The sequence below is a fragment of the Cenococcum geophilum genome (genome assembly GCF_001692895.1).
Source record: "Cenococcum geophilum 1.58 unplaced genomic scaffold K441scaffold_120, whole genome shotgun sequence".
NCBI lineage: Eukaryota > Fungi > Ascomycota > Dothideomycetes > Gloniales > Gloniaceae > Cenococcum > Cenococcum geophilum.
The window spans coordinates 117745-137167 of NW_027137678.1; the positions used below are offsets into that span (position 1 = coordinate 117745).

The 19423-nt window shown below is 42.1% G+C and overlaps 2 protein-coding genes across 2 annotated transcripts; both read right to left on the reverse strand.

The window, feature by feature from the left end:
- Positions 1–875: 875 nt before the first annotated feature.
- Positions 876–1776, reverse strand: K441DRAFT_683236 (uncharacterized protein; the record flags this gene model as incomplete). The annotated part of the gene is made up of 3 exons (XM_067651670.1): positions 876–1337; positions 1404–1487; positions 1774–1776. The coding sequence occupies 3 exons, from the start codon at positions 1774–1776 to the stop codon at positions 876–878; spliced, it is 549 nt and encodes a 182-aa protein (XP_067496104.1).
- A 10839-nt stretch (positions 1777–12615) lies between these two features.
- On the reverse strand, positions 12616–19167 carry K441DRAFT_650004 (uncharacterized protein). The gene is made up of 2 exons (XM_067646965.1): positions 18789–19167; positions 12616–18728 (listed from the first exon to the last, which is right to left on the reverse strand). Exons 1-2 carry the CDS (start codon positions 18791–18793, stop codon positions 12953–12955), a joined length of 5781 nt encoding a protein of 1926 aa, XP_067496105.1. The 5' UTR covers positions 18794–19167; the 3' UTR covers positions 12616–12952.
- Positions 19168–19423: the final 256 nt, after the last annotated feature.

Here is a 19423-nt window from a genome sequence, read left to right on the forward strand (position 1 = left end):
GTGATGGTGGATATTCTAGAACAACTGTATTATTACAACGATCCGAGGGACAAATCTCTACTCTTCACGTCAGCGACATCCATGAAAACCGCGGCCAGGAACAACAACCCCTGAGAGTGGTCAGAACCTAGCGCTCCTGCTACCTTATGCCACGCCTCGGTAAGTGAGTTGCGGTCCCAAGCTTCCGCTTTCCCTCATTCCGACGAAGGTATAGGCGAAGAGAATCACACTACAAGCTGAGTGAAGCTGGTGCGGCGACAATATCAGCGGGGATTACAGTATCTGGCTTGCAAGCAAGGCCTTGCGTGCCTGTGTGTCTGTGTTGAATTATGGGAAGGTCCAGGACTCGGAGGAACCGCTGAGACCGCTGATCCAATATGGAGACATCACTCCAGCGCCTGGTAGAATGGAAGTCATGATCAGATCATCCATTCTGTATACTACAGGCATCGCCGAATAATAAAGGTGACGCTCGTTGTGCGCCTCTACCACTTCATGGATCCTCGATAAGTAAAACGCAATGCAGCGCTATCAGGACCTGGAGCAAACAAGCATTGTCATCCGAATTCCATCTGAAAGCGCCGTCCCACCCCACATTACCCTTTTGACCGACCACGCCATGCTTCACAAATAACCTTGTCCAAGTCAGCACACTACCATCAAATCTTCGATTAGGAACGCCCAGATTTCTCGCATCTTCCCGTCTCTCCCTCCCCACCTTGTTACTAGTGGACCTGAATTAGCCCGTGTCGGGTTATCGTCAATCAAATCAATTCCCGACAAGATTGACGTGTTGATCCCCCTTGCCACACACCCAAGCACCATGCGATGCGGATGGAACGCCGTCGCCGAAATCGGCGTCCCGCGTGTCCCATTCAGGAACGAGCTTTACGGCTCAAAGCCCCCAGAAAGTTCCCATTCACATTAAATGTCTTAACCGAATGATGATCGCCTCCCACGGCGAAAACGGGCGTGTGCTCATGTAACGTATCGCCTCCCTTACCACCATCGGCTTTGTTGCTGGCATGGGCATGTGCACCCGCATGCGTATTCAAGGCTTGAATCGATTCAACCGGCGCATCCATACGAATGTCCCAGAGCCGGATCTCGCCATTCCAGGAGCCAGAGACGAGTTCGCGCATGCCGCCGCGCTGCATATGGATGTTTGTGATCCATTGCTTGCGGTTGCGCCAGCATTTGACCATAGCGACGCTAGGTTTGAGACGTTGGTCGAAGAGGCGGATGGCGTCGTCGCCGAAGCTGGCAGCGAAGATGTTACCGGCGACTTGGTCGGAGGTTAGGGATGCGATGCAGGAGCCTGAGCGGGCTGGAATGTCCTGTTGATATCGTTGTTAGAATGAACTGGGTGGAATGGGTTGAGATGAAGGGAAGGAAAAACATACTGTTGTGCAGATTCCCGTGGCAGCGTTCCAGACCCGTATCACTTTCACGACACCACCGACTAGGGCTCGGCCTGCGTCTTGCCCCTAGTCTAGGACGAGACTAGCGTTCTTGTTACTGGGAATTAGGTCTGTCAATGCTCGGAATGCTGTAACGACTTCGATCTTCTACGGGACTTCATAACTGCGGTAGATCTTGATGACACCGTCTGAAGACCCGGCCAATCATCTTCGTTGATGTAGCGAATCTCATTGATTCTAGAGCCTAGAGGATTGGCGTTGGAAAAGCGGTTCAATCGAACCTGTCGTTACCAATCCCAAATGTTAGTTATTGTCAGCAATATTGAAGAACTCTTAAAGTGGATCAACGCACCATACGGTATCCCTGTCATCAGCAATTGCCAGATGATCCTCGAATTGATGGTAACACAGCTTAGCCGGTTGAATGCCCACATTAAGCAAGGCGATCCCAGTGTCCCATCGACTACTTCCCGCCTTAGCTTTCAGTGGCTGGTTTTCTGATATGATCTTCTCGTTTCGCACACGGCGCCAGAGCCTCTTGTTGTAATCAGAACTACCAGGCTCCTCTGGTTCGTTTGGCTTTATTTATGGTTCCCTAAAATACATACCCAGTAGCCCATTCCAGGAAGCGACTCTGGGGAGACAAAGATGGCTATCTCGAGGTTTGAAGCTTTTCGATACAGGCTTAGTCAGTGTAAGAGATGGATGGATCAAGATTGGATCAGGATCCATCAATCCACTGATCCACGCTTAATCCATTAGTGGCGTGGATATAGATCTAGATCCAATAGTTATCCATTTGTGGCGTTGTTAAGGCAACGCCGTAATGCATTAATTACTATACTAACCATTAGATGGCGTAAAAGGGGTAAGCTAATAAGATAGCAGTAAAAATAATAAAGTCTCTTACCTCTTATTCTTATTATTACTATTAACTATGCCTCTAAAGCTAAAAAAGAAGAAGGCTATTACTAAACCACCTTTACCACCTCTACCACCACTACCTCCCTTAAACGTACCTCTATACCTCCAGCCATAAGATAGCCCTACCTGGCAGCCTTACCGCCGTACCGCCTGGTCTCCTAACTTATTAAACATAGTAGTAAGGCTAGAAGATTAAGTCTCTAATATAACCAAGCCCAATTAATCTACTATAATTTAAATAACGCTAATGCCTAATCCCAATATACCTAAGATTTTAACTCTTATAACAGCTCCAACGTCTAATATATTTAGCGCTAATTAGTCTACTAAAGCGCGCGCTAGTAAGGCTCCTCCTAAAGATAAAAGTTAGTTTAATTAGTCCTAGGTTAACTAAAATAGATTACCTAACTATATTATCCTAATCTCTAAAGGTAATAGTAAGCTTTCCTCCCTAATTTAGCGGCTAGGCGTATTAATAGAGAACTATAAAACTAGCGACCGGTAGTAGCTCTATAAAGAGTGTTATTATAAATATAGCATTAAGGCCTACTCCTAAAACACCTATAAAGGAAGCTCTAATATTATAAAGCATATTTAAGTAGTCTATAGTTATATATTTAATAAGAAGGGTAAGGAGGTACCGTACGCGTTAAAGTTAATCTCTATACTTAAAGGTCTTAATATAAATAATTCCTAGAAGCAGTAGGTTCTTAATAAGTTAGCGCGTACGTTTAATAAGAAGATGTTTAGGCAACTCCTTCTTTAATAGATTATCTATAATAACGTATCTTTTAGGCAAGTTAATAGGCCGGTCTTTTACAAGTTTATTAAATATCTATCGCCTTAAGCAGTAGAATATATGCCTAGTAGATAGTTAGTCAGATCTTAAATTATTAAGGGCTATACTTACTATAAGGCGGTAGTAAAGAGAGAGCTATAATACGCAGTTAGTAAGATCTATCTATCTTTTAACCTATAGATATTAGGTAACCTTCTTTCGCTTAATAGTATTATTACCCACTTTCTTAACAAAGATTTTAAGCCTTAAGCAACTCTTCTTACTATTCTAGAGCAGACTAGTTTGTATACTAGCGTTAATATTATAGAAGGCGTAATTGCCGTAATTAAAGACTTTAGTATTAAGAATAAGCAGATTAGGTATTTTATACTAGATAACGCGGCTAATAATAATATAGCAATAACGGCTATTATAAAGAAGTTTAACTTTAATCTAATTAAGCGCCGGCTACATTATTTAGGCTATATTATCAACATTATTGCCTACTACCTCTTATACGGCTATAACCTAGATTTATTTAAAGTGGAGGATATAGTACCTAAGGATATAAAAGCGCAGTTATAGATATAGAGGAAGCGGGGACTAGTTAGTAAAGCTTATAACTTAATTATATAGGTGTATATAAGCCCTTAGAGAAGACATTAGTAGTATAAAAGTAAGTAGTTCTAAAAGTATAAATTAATTAATAGTGCTAATAAATTATTAGGCTAAAAGATATATCTCTAAAGCATCCTCCTAGAGGACTAATAGGATATAATAATAACCTAAGACCTCTCCCAATCTAACATTACCCGCTAGAATAGTACTTATAAGGAATTCTGTATACTAAATTAGCTTTGCGCACTATTTAAAGACTTTATATAGTTAGAGCAGCAACGCGCAAGACAACTAAAAAAAAGGCTAGAATCTACTTAGCCAGAAGACTAGGACAACGCTTAGAATATAATCTTTAAAGATGCACTTACTATAGACAATTAGGAGGTTCTAATATAGTATAAAAATTTACTTAAACTATACTAGGTTATAACTATAAACCTATAAAGCTAACTAGGCGATAGCAAGTTATATAGGCTAGTTAATATTTAGTAGGATATTAAATGCATTATTAAAGAACTTACCTCCGCGTATAAACGCTTTAAATCCACACCGCCCTTATTAATTAAAGGAGAATAGTATTTCGCTATATAAATCAAGTTCGCACTTAATAAGGCTTAACAGTACTATACAAAAATTAATAAGTTAGCAGCCTATATCGCCGCAGTCGTCCTCTATCCTAAATATAATTAGCAGTATATAGAAGCTTAGTAGGAGCATAAAAAGACTTAAATTATATCTACCCGTAAATTAGTTAAACGTCTATAGCTTACAGACTATAAGCAATAGCCTATCTTAGAAGCTCTATCCTTAGAGAAGAAGAAGCCTAGGTATAAGCTTAATATTATAGAGGCCTATAGGATAAAAGGTCTTTAGAAGAGCAGCTATTAATGTCGTTCTACTACCATATAAGATAAATATAATTGCTATTATACGCAGAATTAAGTTAAAGATTATAAGACTCTAATTAAGTGGTAGAGAACTATCGGCTGTAAATAGTACCCGCACCTTACTTAAATAGCTATTAATCTCCTATTAATTCCAGCTATAAGCAATAAGCCAGAATATATCTTTAGCCGTCTTAGCTAAATAATTATAAAACGCTGTAACTATCTTAAGCAGAGTATAATCTAGGTAACTTTATATCTTTACTCCTAGGATAAGAATAAGATTATTAATTTAAGACTTAATATAACTCTACTTAAGCCTATAAAGTTAACTTCTCTAGAGTTAATTAGGTCTAAGAGGCGGAGGTTATTATTTTAAGTAATCCTCACAAGCGCCGCTAAGGCGCTAATAGTAAGTAAGCTAATAGCGATTTTCTATACCGGGCATAAAAAATCCTAATTAGTTAGTAGAAGCTAGGGTCCGTAGGTTATAGTAGAACTTAGTAGATAGTTACGGTAGAACTTAGTAAACAGTTATAGTAGAACTTAGTGGATAGTTGCAGTAGAACTTAGTGGATAGTTACGGTGGAACTTAGTAAACAGTTGCGGTGGAAATCGGTAAACAGTTACGGTGGAACTTAGTAGACAGTTGCGGTGGAAATTAGTAGATAGTTGCGGTGGAACTTAGTAGACAGTTGCGGTAGAAATTAGTGAACAGTTGCGGTAGAACTCGGCGGACAGTTACGGTAGAACTTAGTAGACAGTTATAGTGGAACTCGGTAGATAGTAGAACTCAGTAAATAATTACAGTGGAACTTGGTGGATAGCTGCGGTAGAGCTTAGTAAATAGCTATAGTTATATAACTTAAAGATTATAATAAAAACCATACTATGCCGTTATGTAACATAAGTGGCGAAAATCGCCAGAATTAGCTTAATATACGGCAAAATTAAAGCCTAGGCCCTAGGCAACCTATTAAGAATGGATAAAGTTTGGATCTTGATCTAGATCTAATAGATTTAATGGATTTGGATTTGGATCTAGATCCAATCCATCTATCTCTTACACTGGGCTTAGTGATAGACTGAACCTGACCTTGCGCTTCCGGTGGTTTTGTCCATTCTGATGGTACACGGCCCCGAGGGGTCGGTGAGGCACTTGCTTCTGGTTGGCTTTCGCGTTTTTCGTGGGTGAAGTCAACCTGGTGGCGTGCGCCCACCAAAAATAAATCGATTTCCACGAATTTAGGGCTTACCACCTAGAATAAGCTACTATGCCTATATTACGTTCTAGCAAATTGTCGCAGGGCTTAGATAAGCATAAACCTCAATATACAAGCGTTTAAATAAGGGCAAAACGTCAGTATAGAAGGTGGTAAAGCCTTTGGCCGATTAGGTTCTGTGAGGCACATTGCCTAGGTATACGATAGGGAGCAGGCAAGCCGAGCAAGGGTCACAGGAGAGTCGATAAAAGAGGACGATATGGTAAAGAGTAGGTATGGCAATACCCTCGTATAGGAGACGAATTGATAAGGAGAGTAAGAGGGCTGCAAGCCTAAGGTGCTTATAAGAGTAATAGTGCGGGTATAATGTTACGAGTGGGATAATAAAGGGGTTGCCTTAGGTATAATAAGTAACTAAGAAAACTAAATTAATTAAGGGGGTACTATACCTCTAATTAACGACTTAGAGATATAGGATATCTTTAAGGATGAAGATAAAGGGGAGGAGTATAATATTACGGACCTTATAACAGAAGTATTACGGATACTTCTTAGTAAATTAGGCGGGCTATGGGATATAGTATAGGCTATAATAGAACTAGTAGAACTATAGGACGGGGGCTAGGTAAGTTATATAAGTAGTTATAAGTTATATACTAAACGTAGCGAACGTACTAAGCGTATTTATATACCTTACGTGCCTTATGTACCTTACGTATAAAGGGGATTTCTTAGGTTAGGATATATATTTAAAGGACTATAGTCCCTACCTAGTAAATCTTAAAATATAATTAGAGTTTATCTATTAGGTACTTACTCTATAGTTAAGCTTGTTATTATTTCTACCTATATACCTAGCCTATTAACAAGTCTACCGTAGTATCTACTATAAGGCTTCATTATAAAGAATAGGAATCCCCTATTAAATAATTAAGTAAATAAGCTAGTAGAAAACTTATATATTATACTTATAAAAGGAGCTCTTGCTGCACCCGGCCTAAAAAGACTAAAACCAACCAAAAAGAACCCTGAAAAACACTTAGAGAATCCCCCTAAGATGCATGCATCGCAGGGGAGGCACACGTTAACCGACGGTGGCTCGTACTTACGCGCAACCGCTAGATCCACGCCTAACAACGGCCCTCTATAACAAAAACGGGCGAATACTACACTATAAAGCGGAAATACCTCTATTAAGAAGGCATCTAATAAAATATAAAGCCTATTAGACGCGTTTAGTATCTAAAATTATAGGGGAGTAACTATTAGCTATAACAAACTAATATAGCTAGTAGAATAGCTCCGCTAGTTTAGTAAACCTTAGGCGCCCCTCTAGCAAACCCTTAATTAAATCCTCTAACGGCTAAGCAAAATTAAAAATAAATAAAATCCCCCCTTACCGGCGAACTATACCTAGGCTGCCGTAGCTATACTTCTATAGCATAGGGAACCTACCCCCCTTAAGACAATAACTAGGTATATAATTATAATACGACTAAATATAGAAAAAGTAGAGGGGCTTAGGGGATAATTAGAAATAGAAGTCCTTACGGAGATTTATAAAGAGGTTTATAATATAGTTATAGTCCAACACCTTAAGAGTGGAGATATTAGAGTTACCCTAAAGGACTGATAGGTAAAGGAACGAGCCGTAAGGGTAGGGGACAGGCTAGGAGAACGTATTAGCATAAAAGTGCTCTATAAAGACTACCTAGTTAAAGTCCTAGCGGTTCCTATAAGCCTTAGGGTAGAAAAGGGACGCTAGGCGGACAACATAGCAACTATATAAGAGATAGTAAAATATATAAAACACCTTATACTAGGCTTTGAGATTACCCAAATCTAATAGCTTTAATAGGAAAATGCAAACTAAGTAAATAATAAGAACAATAAGAGGATATAAGGGTCGCTAGAGACTTGCTAGGGAGACACTAGTCGAACGTATAGCTCCCTTATTATTAGCATACATATACTAAGAATGTAAAAACTCCTTATCTAAAAAGGAATAATTATAAATGGCCTTATATATAATGTAAGGCTTTATAACTATAGACTATACCTAAAACAATACTACCGCTGCGTATAATAGGGATATACCCAATCTATATGCGCAGTATAGGTGTGCTATAGCTACTGTGTAGGCCCCTATAATATAAGACACTACTTAAATTAAGACTAAATAAAATGCGTAAACTGCTACTAAAGCATATATAAGGCGTAGGAGAGAGAAGACTGCATTAAATATAGGAGGCGGAAGGTAAGGGCTTAATAGCTACGGGAATAACTATACACTAGGTTATATAAATAGAAATAATAGGTAATAAGCTAGGGGGACGTAGGTGCCTTCCCAGCGTTTCCTACCTTTAGTATTAGGGGGCTAGGCTAGCCATCCCAAGCCTTAACGGGCTAGAAGCGGCGCCGCGCGATATTACTAGACTATATAGGGATATAAGGGTTACAGGGGATATAAGGGAGAGGACGCCTAGTAGAAAGACCCCTATAGACAGCTATAGTAAGCTTAAGACCAGGATAATTAAGAATTAGATTTAATGTGGTAAATATAACATTTATAGCCAACCTATAAAGGGTGTATAGCTAGCTAGTAAGAATAGGGGAGAAACTGGAGATAATAATAGATTTAGATATAGAAGCGCTAATAGGAATATAAGATATGGGAATAGAAAGCTCTATATAAAATAAGTAGTAACTAGGGTATAAACATAAGAGATAGAAGTTCTAAATATTTTAGAGAAAGTAGAAATAGAAGAAGTAAGGAATAAAGAAGAGGCAAAGGACCCTCGCCGGGGGTCTGCTACCTATCTATTATATAGTATAACTATAGTAATACAAACCACCATCTTGTAAGGCCTTTACTAAATAGTTTAGACCTAGAGAAATACTATATCCTTACTATACAAGAGCTGTACTATAATACCTATATATAATTAATATACTACCCCTAAGGATTCTAGCTCCTATACGAACTAAAAGCAGCTATACGCGTATGCTTTATAATTAGCAAGGCTATTAGCCTATCCTTATAGTTATAGTAGGCAGTTAACCCAGATATTATAGTTATAATAATCTAGATATATAGGGGACTAGTATAAATTATTAATGTGTATAACCTTAAGGTTAAAGGGGTCCTATAAATAGAGAATATTATATTGGTAATAAGCTTGCTAGAAACTAAAGGTATAAAGTCTATCCTATTAGGAGACATAAACCTCCACTACCTATAGTGGGGGGGTATTTATATTACTGCTAATTAATAGGTAGAGTGCCTACTAAGAGCTATAAACACCTAGGGCCTTAAGTTGGCTACCCCCCTAGGAGCAACTATATGGTAACGAGGAACCTCTAGAAGTATAATTGACCTTATATTTATAGACGAAGGCCTATACCAGAGACTTAAAAGGTGCAACCCTAAAGAAGAATAGGTACTTACCTTAGACTATATCCCCATCTAAATACAGCTAGATTTAGATATTAAGGCGTAACTAAGTAGTAAAAGATACGTAATAAGGAAGCTTAAGATAGACAGTTTCCTTAATATAGTTAAATAATAACTTTAAGACCTAAAAGAAATCTACCTAATTCTAAACAAGTGAGGCTTATTAGCTACCCCTAAGGAAATCAACTAAAGACTAGAAAGGATCTAGGCAGCGATTAAAAATAGGCTAGAAGAGTACTGCCCGGTCTTAAAACCGGGCCCCTATACGCGACACGTATAGTCCGTATAATGCGCGGTTCTTATTACTAGCTAATAATAAGTAAAAAGGAAATATATAAGTAGCTATAACCCTAAAGATAAGAGATAATATAAAGATATAAGAAACTAGTTAAAGAATACCCTAAAGAAAGAAGTAAGGAATAACTAGAGACGGTTTATAAACAAGTATACTTTTAACCTAAGCCTCCCCTATAATAAGGGCCTTTGGGCTATAGTAAAATAGGTAAAAAAAAAGGTAGGGCGCCTAGTAAAAGACCTATACTTACTACCCCTATAAAGAGTAGGGGAATTATAGGCTACTAATAACAATAATAAGAAGGCAAAGATCCTTATAAAGAGGTTCTTCCCCTAACCGGCTCTAGCAGACCTTAGTAACATTACAGATAAAATACCGGTAACTCGCCTAAGGGTCAACAGCAATATAATAATAGAGGAAATGGCCAGAACTATTAGCCGCCTTTTAAATAATATAGTACTAGGACTAGATAGGATTTTAAATAAGGCCTTAAAAACCTATGGACCACTTATAGCACCCTAGCTTACAGATATAGCTAGGGCATACTTTACTATAGGCTACTACCCACGACTTGGAAGATCTATAACGATGGTTATTTTACGGAAAGAAGGTAAAGTAGATTACTTAATCCCAGGAAGCTACCGCCCTATTGCCTTAGAAAACACCCTTAGTAAGATCTTAGAAAAGGTAATAGCGGACTATATAGCAGATATAGCTAAGGAATATAACCTACTACTATAAAGCTAAATAGGGGCAAGAAAGAACCGCTCAACACTATTAGCACTTACACTACTTACTGCCACCATTAAATCTGTATAGGCGATGCGAAGAGACTTTATAATATTAATGCTTAACCTAAATATTAGCAGCGCCTATAATAACGTACCCCACGAGCGTCTCCTATATATCCTTAGGGCAAAAGGCTTCCTAGAATAGATTATACAATTTGTTTAAGGGTTTATAGGTTAGAAAGAAATATTACTAGTCTTTAGCGGATACTAGAGCCCCCCTATTATAGTTATAACAGGAATACTATAAGGATTACCCCTCTCGCCTATACTCTTCCTTTTCTTTATAAGCAACCTGCTTAACTCCTTTAAAAAAGGGGTAACCTAGGGGATAGGCTTTATTAACAACACAAACCTAATTATATACGGGCTAATAGCCGCAGAGAATTGCAGAACACTGGAGAAAGCTTATAATACCTATATAGAATAGGTAAGATAATATAGAGTCTAATTCTTACTAGAGAAATACTAGCTAATCTACTTTATAAGAAAACGTAACTAATCTATAGATCTCTAGCACATAATTTACATCTAAGGCTTTAGGGGTTAACTAGTTTAGGGCCTAAGGGTATTAGGAGTATAGGTAGATAGTAAGCTCTGGTAGAGCGTATATATAGTATAAGCGGCCTATAAGGGCCAAGCATAGTATATCGCATTATCTAGGATCGTTAATTCCATATAGGGTCTATACTTTTAGAGGTTACGCCTACTATATATAGCAGTTATCCGGCTAACTATAACGTATAGGTCTAGTATTTAGGCCATTAAAGAATTTAAGAAAGGCCCCCCTAAATTGCTCCTTAAACCACTCTAAAAGGTCTAAATAGCCTACCTCTAGAGTATAACAGGCGGATATAAGCGAACGGCCACAGCACTGCTTAAAAAGGAAGCTAATATTCCCCCCCTATAACTATATATTAAAGCCGCTATAATATAAAGGGCGTAAAATAAACGCAACTCTAATATTATAAAGTATATTAAGACACGCCTAAATAAACTATAGAGGGACCTTAGGGCGCCCTATAGGAGAATAAACTAATAACCCTAAAGTAGGGAAGATATATTAGAGAAATAGGTAAAGAAAGTAGAAGAANAATAGTGCTGCTTTANGGCCNAGGCCTATATAGAGGANNAAGGGAGACGNNTAAGAGGCTAGTAAAGATAACAGTAAGAGAGAGAAAGGAGCTAAAGTAGAGTATAAAAGAATGCTAGGAAACTATCTACCGTAATATAATACTGGCTAGACTAACGCTAGAGAGGTATATAGGAGTTAAAGGTATAGAGGTTAACTAAGGTAAGAGGAACCTAAGCCGTAGTATAGTTAACACTATAGGGGGTAAACACTCTAGGGCTTTAAGAAGGCCTAATAAAGGTAGAAAATATAATAGCAATACTTTTAAGAATAGGAATAATAGGACTAAAAGACTGGCTCTACTGGGTAGGTGTTCTAGTAGGTAGCCTAAGATATAAATATGGCTAGCTAAAATAGACACTAAAACACGTAATACTATTATGCCCCTTACGCACTAACTAAGAAGTAATACTCTTAGTAGCTAGCATAAAGAACTATAATACACTACTTTTAATATAAAAAGGCCTTAAGGCGGTTACCTAGTAGCTTATTAGCTAAAATATACTAAACCAGTTTTAGGTTATAAGGGAAATAGTAATAGAGGGCGGGGGGGGTAAGTAACGGGCGCCCCCTAATAACTCTACAGTAGTAGAGTAAAGTTTGCGATACTAGCGCGTCCGTAGGCTTGTTACGGCAGTAGTGGTTCCCAAGGAGGTTAAAAAGTAAGGTAGTAGAGCACTATAGGTGACTCGCAGGCGCCTCGCAGGCGCTTTGTAGGCGAGTCCCAAAAGGCGGGGAGATGGATTACGGGGTTTTCTTAAATAGAGTTTTCTCCCCACATGTATATAAGGAGTAGTCCGCGTGGGCCTAATAGGGATCCGAATCGGACGTTAAGCAATGAATAATAATAAATAAGCTAGTATATACATACTAGAATCTATAAACGCGAGAGGGAATTAGAGACGAAAGGAATATCTAGTTTAGTAATAAGGAGAATAAGGATAAGGAAATAGGTAAAGATCTAGTAGAAGCTCTTTTAAACCGGATATATATAAATTTAGCGACGATAAAGCTGATAATTAAGAGGACGTTAAGGATTATAATATATAATATATTATATAAGCTTACACTACACAGTATACACGTGTAATATAATTTCGACTTACTGTATTTGCACCCCTACGCTTACCCCACTCTCTTGGACACTAACCCTAGTAACTCCTATATGGCCCGTGCATGCCAAGGACCCACGCCCACGTAGAAGTAAGCAATGACCGGATGGGATTCTATGATGATTTTGTTGAAGATGAATTTCATATTACTTCATCCCCGTATACGTAGCTAAAGACTTATGCGGTTTAAAATCTTGCAGGAAGCTGGGGGAAGGAGAGGTTTCAGACCTTCGCATTAATTAGGTTGCTTTCATTCTAAAACAATACTGCATTTTATTCCGTTAAATGCAGCCGCCTACCCTAACCCCCCCTCACAATCCAGATCAAATTCTAAGTCCACCGAATTGACGCTCCAAGTCCGTCGCAGGTCTGACACCACCAACAGCCTCATGATCATGGCCACCAACCGGAGAACCGCATTGTGGGCATTGAGAGGTTTCCATCGGCATACCACACTCTCCAATCGTAAACGGGTGACCTTTCTCACAGTAATACCAATGCCCAGTGCCTCTAAAGTGAAGTGCCATGGCCGCATACACAGCAGCCTTTTCCTCATTGCTCACTGGCATATAGAATGTCGAATCGCGCAGCATCTTCTCAACGTCCTCAACTTCGTTTCTCATGCCTGCTGTTTGGCCAGGATGTTTATCACATATTTTGTGTGCGAGTTGAAGATGTCCCCTGGCCTCGCCCAAGAGCTGTGTAAGTTCTGATCCAGGCTCTGCGAGGCTACGCTCGAGGGCGAGAAACCGCGCCCAGTATAAGTGGCCCTCGACTGTGTTTCCTGGTTGATTTCTTGAATTGGATTCGGCTATCAATTTTTCGCATTCCTTTCTGTTGATGCTCAAATCGACCTGGACGCTGGGAGAACTTTCGCTGGTCTCGCCTTTCCGATCATTGAGGAAAGTCAGGAGGATGGTGTAGTCACATCTAATGAGCAGCACTGTAGTTAGAAGTCGGTTGCGCACCTGAAGGATATCGACTTTGGAGTGTAAATCGATATTGATTCCACGATGTCTGCGGGCGTCTTGAACGAGGTCGTAGATGCGGCCAAAGGGTTGTTCTTTCTCATTGACCTGTTGCAGAAACTTCTTGATCTCTCTTCGAAGCCCGATGATCGTTTTATATCGGTTTTCTTTTCGCGTAATCGCCCCGATCTGGGAGATTTGGTGGTCACGAGTCCCCTTTAACTGAAGAGGTCCTGACAAAGGAGTTTCTGGCGATACCTTATCAGAAGCCTTTTGGCTGCCTCCAGCAGTCTCACGGAGCTCTGCCTCAATTGCTTGCATCTTGGTGACTAGAGGGATGAATTCCATGTTAGCCCAGACGATAAATTTCTTTGTCGCCTCGTCGATTAATGCTCGACGAACGATACGACTGTAGCGGTTGAGGTTTCGTAAAGGGCCGCGGCAAGTTGGGCAGCTCTTCATCCCGGAGGCAGAGAATGGTTCGGCACCATTCTTCAGGTCCACGATTGACCCTTCGCCATTCATAGTATAGAAATCTGACATGCTCATGTGTCCATCCATGCTCTCCAGGGTGAGGATGTGTCCGCATGATGGGACGATGCAAGGATTCTCATGAAGATCGACCTCCTCGAAAGTGGATGACAAAATAAAGTCAACGACCATTCCCTTGATTGTTGGGTGCGCACAAATCTGACAATACGCAACACCTGGACAGACCTCCCCACAGATGGACGGACATCGGTGCCCACAAGCCAACATCTTTGCACAGCGCTCTGAGCATGGTAGCAGATCACAGGGCACTGCACATGGTAACGGACACCGTCCGCGATGTGGACAAGACCAGGAACAATCCTCAGCACATGGTGCGCAAGGCTCATGACATAGCTTGCTGCATTTCGAATGATTGCAGCTGACTTCGCAGGGTTCCGTGCAAAGAGGACAGGGCATGTCGCCATGGCATGGAGCTTTGCAGCTATGACTGCAGGTCGTGTATGGTCTTCCACACTGGGTGTTACAAACTCCATGTATCTTCTCAACAATGATACCGTCAATCCTGATATTGCAATCTTTGCAAGTATGCGTGCAGTTGTGTCCACAAGTTAGCACTGCTCCGCAGGTTGCTGAACAGGGGTAATCAACATCCAAAGGCAGTTTGTGACAACGGACTCGGATTTTATGTTTGCAATGCTTCATGACTTGCTCCATCTGGACCTGACAGCGAACTTCCTTTGGTATCTGCGCCTCATGACATTTCAGCTGCCTGGCGATGTGTCCACATGGTAAAGGGATGTCGAATAATACGACTTGGCATTTTGGCTCGCATAGATCTCCGCAAGGTCTCGGACACTCATGCTCGCAACCTTTCTTTGTTCTTGGACAGCGTTCAAGGCAGCGAACTGCATTATGCAAAGATGTAGAATGGCACATATTAGGACAGGAATGCCCACAGAGCAGTCTCGACGAGCATCTCTTAGCACAGCCGCCTTCAGGGGCGAGCCGAGCGAAATCGTCCGGCACTGAGACTTCGATGGGTGTTTCTTTATGTCTAGGACAGCATAGTGCAAGGCTTGGACCGATGTTGTTCGAGCGCTCTAGAATAGAGAGTACTTCAGCCCACATGGGAACAGGCCTCGAGGTATCGGAATTGCCGATGATGTACATCCCATGTCGAGCACGACTCAGCAACACATTAATGCGATTAGAAGTCTTCAAGAATCCACATTTCCGCTCATTGTTGCTCCGAACTAAGGAGACGACAATAACTAGGGCCTCCTCGCCCTGAAAATTATCTACTGTCGCAATTCTTAAAGCATTCAGCAGTGTCGTTTTCTGGACCTGGACTTGGCCATCTGTAGAAGTTTCCTGGTCGTCTTGAAGTCCCTTAGCTTCCAACTCTTCTTGATCTCGATCCCCAACAACAATCTCGAAGGAATTCGCTAGTCGTTTCTTGATTTTCTGCAATTGCCCCAGATATGGAGTAATAACTGCAATATCCTCACTCCCATACGTTCCCTGCCTTACAAGATGTGAGACAAGAGCAGCGATCATATCCACTTCGAAAGTATTGGTTCTGGATAAGGAGACAGCTTGGGCAGGTCGCGGGTCTTCTTTTTCCTGGTGGTCAAGCCAATATAAGCGATCTCGCATCCCATCGACTTCCGGATATTCTAACACTGAGGGATGATCTTGCAAGTCCGGATAGAGCGGGACTCTGACTAGCTCTGAGATGGAGGGGTGCATTCGTCGCTGAGTCTTCAATGTGCTCAATGGTACCTGGAGATTCCCCATCTGCGGCCTGACGAGACGCTCAAACAGCGAGATGTCGAGGGAATATCTCTTGCCTCGGGGATTGTCATGTTGAAGCTCGTAGTTGTTTATTTGGGGCCGGAGTTGTTCGTGATCGCCGATTAAGATTGCATGTTCAACTCCAGGTAGGAATGCAGTGAGGGTGTGTGCCTCGAGAACTTCTCCAGCTTCTTCGCAAAGCATGACTTTTGCTCGCACGCGCTGGAGCAACTCGATGTTCCTTGCCAACCCGGACGTCGTCACGCCGATGATGTGCGCTTCCCGGAGACATCGAAGATCCAGTTCATTGTGACATTTATCCAGCGCGGATTTGGAATCATGGTAGGAATCCAGTGCATGAATGAGGTCATTGGTGAGTTGCGCACTCCTTTGCTCAATCCAATGCTTGTGAAGAACACCACGCTCCGACGCTGACATCTCTCTCAGAGAAATGGCCGTGAGCTGAGCAACAGGACGATTCGAAGCGAGTTTCTTCGGTGCTCCTCTAAGCCAACTCTCTACAACCCTAAACTTCCTTCCCTTCACTTCCTGAAACCCCTCCTCATCTACCCCCTTCCCGAACAATTCCTTAAAATGCCGATTATGGGTCCTCATAAGATGAGCTTGGATATTTGTCCAAGAATTTGGATTATTCAACCCAGACAATATATCTTCAATTTCTCGCAGCGTTTCCCCAATATCCCGATTGTGTTCCCACCTATCATGTTTTTCCGTCTTCGTGGGCACGGCTGCTTCCGCTACATGACGGAGAGTGAGGTTTTGAAGCAAATCGGATTTGGATCGTGAGCCTAGACGGATGACTTGCATTACGCCATCCTTCACTAAATGCTCTAACAACTGATCGAGAGCATGATTCGTGTAGCATACACAGATGATGGGACCTAGGTCGGCTGCCTTTCGGTTGTGGAGTAAAGCCTTGATGATTGCCACACCGGTATAACTCTTTCCTGTACCTGGCGGGCCTTGAATGAGAGCTAGTTCTGTACTGAGAGCTTGGATGACGGCGAATTGTTGGGCTTCGTCGAGCGTGGACCCTCCGTCCAGCTTGGTGAAATCAAATGATTGTCCGGGTTTTAGAGCCAGTGGTACGCCGGCGAGAACGTCGAGGTTGAAACTGAACCCCCTTTTGGTCGCGTATGCTGGAGGCCTTATGACGGCAGCAGAAGTTTGAGAGTCCGGTGCAACGATCTCCGCGAATGGAAGGCTCAGCTCCCGGCTCATTTTCTGCAACGCTTGCAGAGTTGGCTGAAAAGAAGGTAAGAGCACCCCCGGGAACTCAACGAGTGATTGTCGAATTTTGGAAGGTGAAATGTGAGTACTGATCCAAATGGCATCTTCCGTTTTATATTCAGCTAGACTGAGTAGCACAGACGCGCGATTCGCTTGTCTGAAAAGGCTGGGAATATCATTTGATCTTCTCTTGTCGTCCGAATTGGAGTCCTTTCTTCTGTGGGGTGGCAATATTGGATCGCAGACGGAGAGGAAGATGATTTTGCCATTTGAAGAGACGAAGCAGACTAGCGAATCGACTTGCAAAAGCTTGCTTCCTTTCCACCAGTCTTCTCGCTGCTTCATAGATTTTTTGTTGATTTGGGGAGGTTGGTCGAATTCTGCTACGACTTGCAGACCTTTTCTGCGATCTACACACATACGGGAAAAGTGGACGTTGCGATAGATGAGCTTCCGAACTCCTTGTTGACCTTGGTGTGTTGTTGGTACATTACGATTGGGATGTTCTAGTCTTGTAACCTCTTCACGCACTGCATCTCGTAGTTGTCCCACTGTATCTTCGCGGAGGAGTCGGAATTGTCTGTCCAGGAGTCCGGCGAGACCTGGCAGGTGGCGTTGTGTTGAGTCGATTAATGGGAGGTATTCTTGTCGTGGGGAAGCGATCTCTCGCGCTGTGGGGAGAATCTGGATATCGGCGATACTCGCATGATCGTTATCGTGTCGAGCGCCGTTGTTGGAGAGGTTTCCAGGCAAGTCTTGACTCAACTCGAAGGCTGCAGATAGGAGGTTTTGCGGAGTTGGTTGGGTTGGTGCGAGAGGCAACGAAGAGCCGATGTTGAGACGACGTCTGATTCGAGTGAGGCTTTGTTGTGCATTCGGTACCATGAAATTCTCTGGGATGCAGGCAGAGATTGTCTCTACAATGGTAGTGAAGCCTTCGATGACTTGGGCACTCTGGTTGATCTCGATCAGCTGGTCTAGAACTGCCAGACTTGATGATATGGCAATGGTAGAGACTTCCTCATCGCTTGAAGAATGTCCCAAAATCATTCCACTTAGAGCAGTTGCTGTAAAGCGGAACGCACGGAGACCACGCCGGCCGCTGGGACCGAAGAGAAAGGTGTAGATGGTATCAACAGGAGTCTCTAGTATTAGCGAGGATAGCACATCCGGGTGAGAGATGATCCTGTAGAAAGGAAGAGTCCTATCTCTAAATATCGAGACAGTGGTTTCGTCCTTTTGGCTGGCATCCATAATGTCTGTTAGGGTCTTGATGATTGCAAGTCCCGTCTCTGCACCGAGTTTGGTGATGACGTGCTGCCGTGTTCCTGCATCCCCGCTCTCCATGAGATTCCAGCCCATCTGGAGAAACTTTTTGGTGTCCACAGCAGCTTCGAAACGTGAGGAATTCGTGTTGGGTCTGGGAATCATGTATGTCCATTTTCGGTAGATTGTTTCGGTTTCAGTCTCCTCGCGAAGCTGTGCATTCGTGGTGCTTGATGAGCTTACGGTGGTCGTTGATGTATCATGGCTGAATCGACAGTGGGTGCCGCGGTGGCAACGGCCGCGTTTGAAGTCGAAGCAGGGCCCTGGTCTATTGTGCCCTGAAGTCAGTGATTATTCTCATAAAAAAGGTAGAGTATCGAGTGCTCACGGCATTCTAGAAGGTGTGTATTGGGATCTTCTAGACTTATGGATGACTGACTAAAGATTGTAAGTAAACGGGCAGAGCAAGTAATGCTGCTGATAGCCAGAGGTTGCGGCGTGAGAAGGCTATGATTGAAGGAGGTAAAGGGTAGAAAATGGCAGAAACACTGATGATTTGACAGTGGTACATAGCAGAACAAGAATTAACCTGCGCAGGAAATGCTTTGGGAAGTCCCATCAGGCTCTGGAGCCTCCCGCTTCACCTTGGGGCAGCTTTGAGGCTCCAAACGACTGGTTACTGGAAGAGCATGCATGATGAGAAGTTCTAAATCATTCTGTCGAATAAGACGTCGCTGGCAAACGCGCAATGCGCTGTTTGAGCATCGACAGCCAAATCAGACGAAGGAAGTCCCGGCACGGCAACGGCCGTTTAACGTAGCTGACCGGGAAGCGAGTCACTCACGAAGCGAGCCACACAAGAAAATGTCTACCATTTTTTATTTCATAGCAAATTACACCAAAATCAAAAAGCCTCAGCATTTACACAGTGCCAAATCAATCTTTACCCTCTCGTGAAGCCGAGACCACCATATAAAATATTATACAGGATCTCTCTTCTGGTGTTGATCCGTCGATTCGCAA